Source organism: Histoplasma capsulatum, genomic scaffold, assembly GCF_000149585.1.
Source record: "Histoplasma capsulatum NAm1 scaffold_1 genomic scaffold, whole genome shotgun sequence".
Classification (NCBI taxonomy): Eukaryota; Fungi; Ascomycota; class Eurotiomycetes; order Onygenales; family Ajellomycetaceae; genus Histoplasma; species Histoplasma mississippiense.
The window spans coordinates 3,655,681-3,666,258 of record NW_001813982.1 but is presented as its reverse complement, the minus strand read 5'-3'; the positions used below and the strand labels follow the sequence as shown (position 1 = coordinate 3,666,258).

Below are 10,578 nucleotides of genomic sequence, written 5' to 3'. Positions count from 1 at the left end.
GTATGACTGCCTTTTCTGGGACATTGGGTGGAAAGTGGTTTTCCATCACATCGTTTAATGGAGACGCTCTCTGGTTTGCCATATGTTTTGTATATTTGCTCGATGGAAAATTTATCGAAGCTCAAAGGTAGTTTAGCTAGGACATTGCGGAGCTGGATGTCTAGATATAGGTGCAGAAAATATCAGCTGGGAGAGGTTCCGGTAACAAAGAATCGCAGATTATCATAAGACAAACCTCCATGAACGTAGCCTTGTGAATGCATATATGCAATACCCAGTGTGAGGCAGGCCGACAGGACCCGTGCAACTTCGAGAGGAAATAGGCGGCTGAAAGAGACTTCTCTAAGATTGCATCTTGCTGGAGTCATTGTATAGCATGGATGGGTCCCATTGGGGCCTTGTAGCTCAAATTCATCTAGGGGTAATGGTATTGAATGGCGGCCCGGATGGGCGGACAAAGACAATGGCCGTGGCGCAGAGAGAGCTTGGAGAACCTTCATCTCATGTGAATGCCAGTTTGCTATACCAACTTTGACAGCAACGTAGCTCTTCAGATGAGTGTCTTGTGCAAGCCAAACAGTTGAATAGCCTCCAAAACCAAGCTTGTCCACAATGCAGTATCTCTCATTTAGCAAATCCCCAATCATGATAGGATGATATCCCCCCGGCTTGTATTTTTCAAGCGACTCTGCACCATTAATCCAGTTGTATTGGACATCTTCTTCACCACGTGGCATTGTGGTTGAGGTACAACAAGACGAGAAGCTCAACCCAACCCTATGGAAGCTGCAAATGGATAGTGAGCGAGACACTGGAGTTGAGTGAGGGATGGATTTTGACAACAAGAAAGCAGGGATGACAGAAGCGGCTATTTTGGAAGAGCGAGACATCTCAATTCGATGTGGTGAAAGGTGCATCCATGTTGGTGTTTATGGATGTTAGAAATGATATAACATATTGAGGGTTCTGTTGATTACACTAGCAAGAATCTTCTATTGTCTCAATTTCAGAAACTCTGCCCCTATCATATATTTCAACATTCTCTTTCCTATAGATACTGCCTGATTATCATGTAATTATTGGGGTGAAAATAATCAATTCAATTTATCTTTTCAATATTCAGTATTTGGGTCAATATTCGGACTTTATCTAGTTCCAACAATGGATTTGGAGCAGGCAGGCAGCACCCACATCGTGGAGAGTCAGCTCAACCCTTACATAGAGCCAAGACACGAAATATCATGCATTCTAAAAGCACTGTCATCACAACACTCAGTCTTCATCCGTTTCTTCTGCAAGAGCATGAATCTAGTGAGTAAGACAGGGAAATGTCTGCTCAAAAGACATGTAACAGTTTCATTGTTGCTAGCCTTTTGAGGCATAATGAAGTGCCTTATATACCAATCATCAAAATAGCCTGGTTATTTGCGGAGGCTCAGTCACTCAGCAACCTCAGTCACTGCAAATAACCAGGTTATGCTGGTGTATGTTCAATTTCTTGTTTTGTACATATAGAATACAAGTAGGTAGTTAGAGAAAACGCTGCTAAATTCTGAGTTTGCACACAGAAAAGTGCCTCTACCATAATCACAACCAACCAGGGGGGCGAGGCACAATTAGCGCAATTCTTTAGCGTGTACCTTAGTGTATTAAATACATAAAAACTACTGGATGATATGAGAGATCTGCTGTATTTATATGTTTTAGTGTAATTTATGTAATCTATTTGATCTAGTTAATCCAGGAATGAAACTCCTGCCAACACTGGCTTTTCAAACAGAGAGGAATATTATTACATGCTTCACAACCATATCTTGTCCTTGGAGCTCTTCCTTTATTCTGCTCTGTTCTCTTTCTTTTATACTGACACCAGACACAAGCTTGAGGTCCTGGCAGAGGAATTCAATGGATTTGATTGAGTAGTAGATAGAGGATTTGAGAATTCCAGGAGTTGAAGATAGAGCTGCCGACGGAATTCAACATGGGATACGCCGTAAACCCTGGAAACTGCCATCAAAGCAATTTTGGAAGGACACAACTCATGACTCTATAATAATTATCCTTATGGTCCCAATTTGCTACTGAAGCCAAATCTCGTTTCGCTATACCCCAAGATTTTTTAGCTGCTTCTGCTCTATGGAACATCATAGAAGCAGCTTTTTCAGAAAGGGCTGAGATCTGCTGAGCTCGCCTATCCAAAGAATTAAATGATATCACCACTGCCATCTATGGGGATTCAAACCGTACGTTCGTGGAACGCCTCCTTGCTATCCGCGTTGAGCATATCCGCATAGGTTATACTACTAAGCCCAATCTCAATTATTTTGATAAACTTCTTGAAGGCCTCACCAAAGGATGGTCATCCTTGTCAAAGATCGTATGGATCAAGCTGCCAGAGATGATACCAAACAGCTAGCTTACTACTGTCAGGTTCCTGGACTACTCCTTTTGTGCACGCTATTAATGCTGTATGCAATTGAATGACTTTGAATATCTTACACCCTCCGTGACTTACTTCTGTAACTCTAACACCCCACTACTGCTGATCGTGGATAACAGTGCTTAAGAGCTTGCCTTCATCACTGGATACTCAGCTGCTTGCTTTACCTACCACAAGTACCTACTCAGGGCCGTTGGTTGTATTTTCCCAAGGGTGCTCAGATCTCCCAACTTCAATGTGGCGCGGACGAAAGACAATATGGCAACTTCGATCCACATAGAGATATCGTCCACAGAGGTACTTGCAATGCCACGCCTGGACTCGATCGTTCCATGAGATGTGTTGAGTAGGTATAGGATGTCCCAGCAGATCATTTTATCGTAATTCGAGTTCATGAGCAGGGCCGAATCCCGCATGTTGGAGGCTTGTCCGACGAGCGCAATCCTCTGGCGCCGGGACAATTTTCGGTGAGGGAAGTTCGCATTGTCCAACGAGCTGCTCCGAGCATATTCGTTCGACCTCGGTCTTGAGGGAGAAAGACTTCAAAGGCAGGCTCGAAATGAATATCGCTTTGGCAAACCTTCTTGAGGCCTCTCTAGAGAATGCCCCAAGCCAGCGAGAGATGCACATGTTCGCCGCAGCTGTCCACATAAGCGTCCGACATCAGCACTCAGGTTATTTATTAGAAGATAGTGAGTGGGTTTCTGGACAGCCAGAGCAAGTGACCTAATAACGGAGTCACTCCGTGCATCGAGGGTTTCGGAGAGGTTTCTCAGGGTTGCCGACGAAATAAAATGACGAGCCGACACTAAGAGTAGGCAATATTATGTTGCTGCGCCGCCATCAAACGCTCTGTCGACAATGTCAGGGGCTTTTCAACTACATTACGGGTACATTTGTTTTCCCAACAGCTTGTGGCACAGCTTCTATCTACCTAATACCCAACTCATACCATGTCCGACTCTTTAGCATCGGGATGTTCATCTCCTCCGTCCGCAACACCACTTCCCGCGCGTTCTCAGAATGATATATTCAAGGATTCTGGCTTCATTCTGAAAGTGAGAAGTGCTCCGCCAGACTGGTTCTACCAGGCTCCCTACCCACCCTCTCTTATTGATCACTATGCCGCGCTCACAGGACTGTATTTCTTTTACGGAATGCTTCAAGTTCCCCGCATGCTCGCTGAGATTCTTGATCTGGATGCAAAACCGGATCTCAGATCGGGATATATAACTGGTCATTCTACCAAACTCTAGGGGCAGCATGCGTTGAAGGATGGTCCACCTGGAAACATTATTGAAGGTATGGTCTCTGATGTCCAGACTGTAGAGCAGAGCACGGGATTAGCGGAATATGAGATACGAGTTTATGGTGTGAAGCCTTGCTTTATCAAATTTACCGATGGAAAGGAACCCAGAACTGCATATGGAAATGTGTTCATGTTTGTTTGAGATGAGAGAGTTATATGAGGGCGAGTTTGATCTTAAGCTTTGGTTGCAATGGATGGGGAAAGGATAGAAGGCCCTGAAGAAAGGAGAGAATGTTCACTTATTATACACCAAGATATTGTATCCAACAGCATATTGTGATCATTGTTCTATCTTCTTTCCTGTTTTGAACCAGATGAACATTGACACCTCTTCCTAAGTCAACCAAGGTTGTTCAAACAACCCAAGAACATCTTCTCCGCTTTTGCTCTAAACATCACCACGAAACATCGTTGGGATACCTGCAATGATATGCCATATTTCTTCTGAAAGTTGAAACTCGCGATGCCAAGCTCAGCAGTTAAAGCAAGCGGTTATCTGGAGATCGCAGATGTAGCAAGGATCCAATAACCTCTTTTGTCAAAGTGCATGCACTGATTAAACACACACATCTCCTCCCTCTCCTCGCTCACCGACCTCTTTTCCAACATCCCACCCCATCTCTTCCGTTTCCGGACGTACAAACTACTAAACAGCAGATTCGCGCGTATTACATGCTGATCAAGCTCCTGAGGCACGCAAAAGGAGACTGGGGCAGTATGTCTATGTTCTGACAGGGGGGTTGCGTTGGAGGAGCGGAAGACCAGTCGCGGGTGTCAACACCACGGGGGCAGTCTGTGAGTTGGGTTGCCGCAAGGGGAGGTTGGATGGGGAGACGAAGATGGGGGTTGATTGGCAAGGCGAGCGAGCTATAGAGCGACGAGGATAGGAGGTCCTTGCTTGGTGTGGGATTGGGGAGGCTGGTGTTGCCGATTGTGAAGATGGTGATGAGGATGGGACTCAAAGGGGAGTTGAAGGGTGATCTTGCTTGTGCGCTGATGTGTAAGGGTGAGTGACATTGCATGAGTTAAGTATATAAATAAGTTGTAACTACCTTACTTTGACTCTCACATGTTGGTGTAGTGATATGGATGCTAGGACAGTCACATTCCGTCAATATTATTCAGAGATAATATTTAACTAAATCTTGAAATAAATTCTCTTTGATTCAAAGATTTTTTTCTCGACAATAATCACTCTATGTCTTCAATTAGTTTATTGAATCATTTTGTGAGGAACAGAGAATCTGGGCTGATAGCTGTGCGAGAGGGCTGTAGCGGAGCCTGCTAGGCCTCTCGTAGTCGGCGGGCTGACACTCGGCTCCAATTTCTGCATGGCTAGAGAAAAGCCAATCCAGAGTTGGTGGAAGTTCTGGTACTCCAGCCTCTGCACCGTGTGCAAGGACTTTTGTTCCACACTTCCGTCGAAGGGTGTGCGTGCTGCGTATATCTTTAAGTTCGAAGATGATATTCAGAATTGGCCGGGGAAAATCCAACCCCGTACTCCCTCTTTTAGTGACAGGGCTGACGGAATATGAAGTGCGGTTCAAGGTTGGCCGCCATAAGGAATTCAAAGTGGCGTCTAGACCGAATGCTTGTACAGTACATTTTCTACATTCGTTTAACAAGCATCCAGGGAAGAGCAGACGAGCCCACCAAGAAAAGCTGTTTGGGCCGGTTTTAGTCTGCAGCAACAATCGAGTCAGAGGATAACATTTTACGGAATACTGCAGGCTGCATGACGCAGCACACTCACACAGAAGATGGTCCATGCACATTCTTCAGTACGATGATGTGTTGGGCTTGATCGCAAGATACCCATAGGCTTCCTTCTGCATTCCTGGAGGAAGGGAAGAATGTGAAGATCAGTATTTCTTCACAGACAGTCACTCCATCTTCCGTATGTTGTAGGCCTTGTGAACCTCGGGAGTTTCGCTCACGGCCTTGCACTGGTGAAAATACACCGAACTCACTCACGTCCGTGGTTTACTTTGTTGTTGGTTGGTTTCGTCAAAGTCAATATATCCTATATCCCGGTTGTACGCTGTATGTAGGTTAGGTTTTGGCCGTTGGCGGGGTTCCCTCCCGCTCCGTTAATCAAACAACAACAACACAACCACAGCAACCACAACGTGCTCAATACAACAAAAAGGGGGATAAACAAAGGGAATTGGACAAAATATCTTTGTGGATGAACGCCCCCCTTCTTCATCTCGGGGCGAGATCTGGAGAATAACCTGTTTCTTGACCGGCAAGCCGCATGATCAGGTCAGCCGAGGGGATAAATGAGTTAGTTCGTTAACTACTAGTTAAGAGCCTAAGACGTTGACTAACTAAGTGGACGACTAGTTCAACTATCCTGGACCGCCACCAACCACACAGGTGGAATAGGATCGGTCTGGCGTAGATCATTTTTACTTTTGGGTTTTCGCCGGGGCAAGTTGAAGCGAGGGGTTCGTTGGGAACTTGAAACTACTTTAACGCCATCAGGCAACCCATTCCACCGAGCAGGTTTGGTAGCATTGCGTCCATGGTCCAAGTTCGATGGCCAATACTCCGTATAGTTCTGCAATTTACCGTTGCCAGAGCGGCGAGTGCGATCTGACACAAGAAGAACTCCGCCTATGGGCATGTTGATACTTCCCCTGTATCGCATGCACCACAGTGTGCATGGGATGATGATTCATTGAAACGAAAGTGGGTTCCTCACAACCCCCTCTATATCCCGTGTCTAAAGCACGAGACGCAGTTGAATTTCCTCTTTCCGGCGGCCTGCGCTGCGAAATAAAACACATTGGCCACTCATGAAACTAAACGGAAACTCCCAACCGGGACAGGTCTGTTTGGCAGCGAATCAACATCCATTCCCCCTCCCCAAGGCCGAAACATTTATCGTTCCGGAATAGTTTAGAAGAGGCCGTCTTTCTTGGCTGGGCTAATAACTTTCTTTTCTATTCCGTTTCTTTTTGGATCTGGGGGTGGTCCGTGATGAAGCTCGCGTGTGCGGCGGGAATACGGCGGGGCGAGCTCGGTCTGCCACTCCAGCGATTTTAAAAATCGGTCTTCAAGGCCTTCGGATTTCGAAGAAACAACGTGAAGGGGAAAAAAAGGAATAAAAGTTGCAGGACAGCCATTAAAACATACGGACCCGAGCCGGAAATACCTGAGATCCTGTATTGGCTAGGTTGTTTCGCTTCCTCTGCAAGCATCCGTGGGAACGTTTGTTTATTTTGTAACCTTGTTCCCTAAATCATCATCTCTCTGTTTTCCTTCACCTTATCGATCACCTCCCAACACTCGTTTTAATCATAATCCCGCTGCTTGGCCCCTTTGCAGGGAGGGTTTATTGGTTTTTATCCCGATTCCCACTCCACTCTGGAATCTACTGCTCTCGCTCACGTAAATCACTGCGCCGTTTATTAACTCTATCCTTGAAAATTCCTGGAGATTACGAAGACAGAAAGAAAGGGGAGAGGCTGCCAGGTTGTTTTACCCCTTCCGTCTTTATTTAGACGAGGGGCACACCGACGGTGGAGTTTCCCATGTCGCAGCAAATCATACCATCATCATAACTATCGTTGATCACATATTATCAACTCTCTCGGGCACAAAGTCTGCAATAATTTTAGACACAGAGCCGAAAGAAAGAGATTGCGTCATCGCACTCATTTGCACCCGTACTTCTACCTCGTTGCTATCGCAAATAAAATCGCACTGGCCAGAGCCAGCGGCGCACGCCTCGAAAAGTCCAACAGCATATGAAGCAGCAGAATATATCTCCTTTATTAGTTTTCCTACGCCTAAAGCATTCCCGGCATACGTCCCTATCGACCGTTATATATTTATAACACTCATTGCGCCAGTTTACAAATATCAAATCAGGTTCCTAACTCGAAGGAAACATGCCATTCCAGCCCTCGAAATTCACGGAGCTTCTCGACACAGAAAAGCTCCAACAGCATACCTTCTCCGATGCAGACGTACGACTGGAAGACATCCTGGCTGTGGAAGCTGCGCGAGCCGCCTCTACCGCACGACGGGCAATGGTCGGCAGATCACTCACTAGCATTCCTCCGCCTTCTCAAGCCGCTGGTACCTCGCGACGGGCAATGATGAACCGATCACGCTCTACCACTTCCTCATCTTCAGTGTCGTCCTCATTGTCTTTGTCTTCCTCGTCCTCGGGTTCACGTACGAATTTCGCATCGCAGACAAAGTTAGCTTTTAGAAAAATTGCGTTTCCTAGTCGATAGTGGGAATGAAGTCTTTAACCTGCATGCGCTCCAAAATACAAAAGAAAAATATATAAAAAACGATAACGAAAACGAAAACGAAAAGATGCCATCGTTTGTGCTTTAGGTTTTTGGAGCGAGAGAAGCGTAGAAATAAGTCTTCTCTCGACGAAGTGACATCACCCAACTATGGCTGCTTTTTATATTCCAGCCATTGCCTTCGAAGAAATGCTCTTGTGGATCCGGGGTCAGGTTTGTCTATTTATTGAAGTTTGAATAACGGATAGTGCTTTTGCTTCTATTTACGCGATTTAATATGGGGTGGCACGGCAGCTGGGTTTTTTCTTCTCCGGTGGAGCGTTTTTGCTTTATCGATCCTTTTTCCTTTTTTCTCTCTTAGCACAACCTGACACCTGTGTTCTCCCTTTCCCCTTTTTATGCAACCGCTGGGCGCCGGCGTTGGTTGGACCTGGAGTTCACGCATATGCCCACTCCATGCGGATGTTTTTATCATATATTTGGCTATTTATTGTAATACCCCTCCCTTTACTGGCCCTTCCCCCGATAAGGGTTTGACTTCTCCCATCTCCACATTGATTTTGTTCCTCTTTACCTACTCAAAGCATGGAGCGACAACATGAGTTCACGACTGCTTGATCTGCCCTGATGAACCCCCCTTGAAACGGCTCATGATATTTCCCTTCTTGTTCCGACATATTTTCGCTCCCGTTTTATTACGCCATATACCCTAGCTTAAGATGTTTAACTGCAAACATATATACCGCTCCGTTTTCCCTGTCCAAGTTATAACACATAGGGTTTTTTTTTTTTTTTTCACTTCGAATCGCGGACGCCTCGCGCGGGAGGACGGCGATTTGAATTCTCCCCCATCCCCCAACCCCCAACTACATCTTCCTATATATGGGATGTTTTATCTTTTTGGGCACTAGTCCTTTTTATGTTGGTATTTTCGTCCCTCCCATTGCTTCCCATAACCCTCCCTCCCACGTTCGATCCCAATGGTTCGGAGTTGATGTTGGTGTGGGTGAGCGTGAGACATTTTTTCTTCTTATCCTCTCTATTTTCTTTTCTTTTCTTTTCTTTTCTTTTTGCCTTTTATCTCTCTTTCCTCTCTTTTGGGTGAATGGGTGGAAGGAAGGCCATCTTTGCTTTTGTATTTATTTGTTTTATGACGTGCCATAGTTTTAATTAAGGAGCGGATATTTGTTTGTTCTTCTCTAGATATATATAGGCGTATCGTATCCATTTGGCAAATATCAACTATCCACTGAAGTGGTTTGTGCCCTTTTGAAAAAAGAAAAGAAAAGAAAAGGAAGGGAAAAGAAAGTTCAACGTCTTTTCCTCGTATTTTTCTCTACGGCACTCTCTCTGCACGTGGTTTGCAACCTTCAAAACCCGTCTGCGGCATGGCGGAGCGTCTTCCGTCTCGTTTTAACCCTGTTAACTCTTTTTTTTTTTTTTTCCACCGCCAACATTGCATATAGTAAAGTCGGCAATGTAAATCCATGTCCTAGTGGACAGAGAGAACCTGGTAAATAATATTTTCTGTCTATTTTCGTTCCATGAGGATGAGGGCCTGTTCGGTGCGTCCGTACTTTTTGAATGCAATAGTGGATCTCATTAAAAATAGTGTATTTACCATATTCCATAATTGAGATCACTCCATGCTTACTTTTTAATTTCACATTCAACACAGATGTGTTGAGATCGTATTCTCTCAAATCCATGATTGATTTGTCTATATTTTAACCCTCATTATTAGTTAGAATTCATAAAAGCAGTGAATAAAAATGTCATAGTATGATGTCTCAATGCAATATCTGAATATGAAGAATGGCAATATTCAAACCTCTACAATTCCAACCTCATCAAGTAAGTGATTGAATTTTCAATTATTATTCTTTCAAACACTCTTTCAAACACATTTCAAAACATCATTTTATTAAATATTTACTGTCTTTCAAAAGTGATCATCTGCTTCTCAAATCAAACAACTCAAAATATTATGAAATCTCACAATGAAAAAAACTCTGTTTACTGAACTTTTGAAGATGAAAAAAAAAAAAAGAATTGAATATAGATAATAGCAACTTCAAATTCAAATTAAATCTTTGTCATACAAGCTGTCAAATAATCAACAAATCAGACAATAATTAAAAATGTATATAATAATTAATGAAAAAAGATCAAATATATTTGAATGTTTTGAATGAGATATAAATTTTTATTTATGATTGTACATGACTAAATGTATAATCATAAATGATAAAGAGATTATAAATGAATATTTCTTCAAACATTCTGATTTTGAAATCTTTCAAGAACATAGCTTTGAATTTCAAGAATTTATCAGAGAATTATTTAATGACAAATTTATCACTGATTAATTTGCAATTGAATATTATATAATAATATCTGAAATGAGAAAATATTCTACAGCAGATTCAGAAATTGAAAATAACTCATCATCTTTTATAAAAAACTCATCAATATTTAAAAATATCAATCATATAAAAAAATATTCAAAATTAAAAAATAGTTGATAAGAATAATCAAAATCTGACTGCAGCTGTAAAGAG

The 10,578-nt window shown here is 43.4% G+C and overlaps 3 protein-coding genes across 3 annotated transcripts; 1 reads left to right on the top strand and 2 right to left on the bottom strand.

The window, feature by feature from the left end:
• Positions 1-182: 182 nt before the first annotated feature.
• HCAG_01048 (predicted protein) lies at positions 183-737 on the bottom strand (the record flags this gene model as incomplete). The annotated part of the gene is made up of 2 exons (XM_001543952.1): positions 183-520; positions 599-737. 2 exons carry the CDS (start codon positions 735-737, stop codon positions 183-185), a joined length of 477 nt encoding a protein of 158 aa, XP_001544002.1.
• A 2,656-nt stretch (positions 738-3,393) lies between these two features.
• Positions 3,394-4,636, top strand: HCAG_01047 (predicted protein; the record flags this gene model as incomplete). The annotated part of the gene is made up of 4 exons (XM_001543951.1): positions 3,394-3,498; positions 3,697-3,881; positions 4,265-4,464; positions 4,515-4,636. 4 exons carry the CDS (start codon positions 3,394-3,396, stop codon positions 4,634-4,636), a joined length of 612 nt encoding a protein of 203 aa, XP_001544001.1.
• Positions 4,637-7,328: 2,692 nt separating this feature from the next.
• Positions 7,329-7,743, bottom strand: HCAG_01046 (predicted protein; the record flags this gene model as incomplete). Its single annotated transcript, XM_001543950.1, has 2 exons — positions 7,329-7,570; positions 7,731-7,743. The coding sequence occupies 2 exons, from the start codon at positions 7,741-7,743 to the stop codon at positions 7,329-7,331; spliced, it is 255 nt and encodes an 84-aa protein (XP_001544000.1).
• Between the last annotated feature and the right edge of the window lie 2,835 nt (positions 7,744-10,578).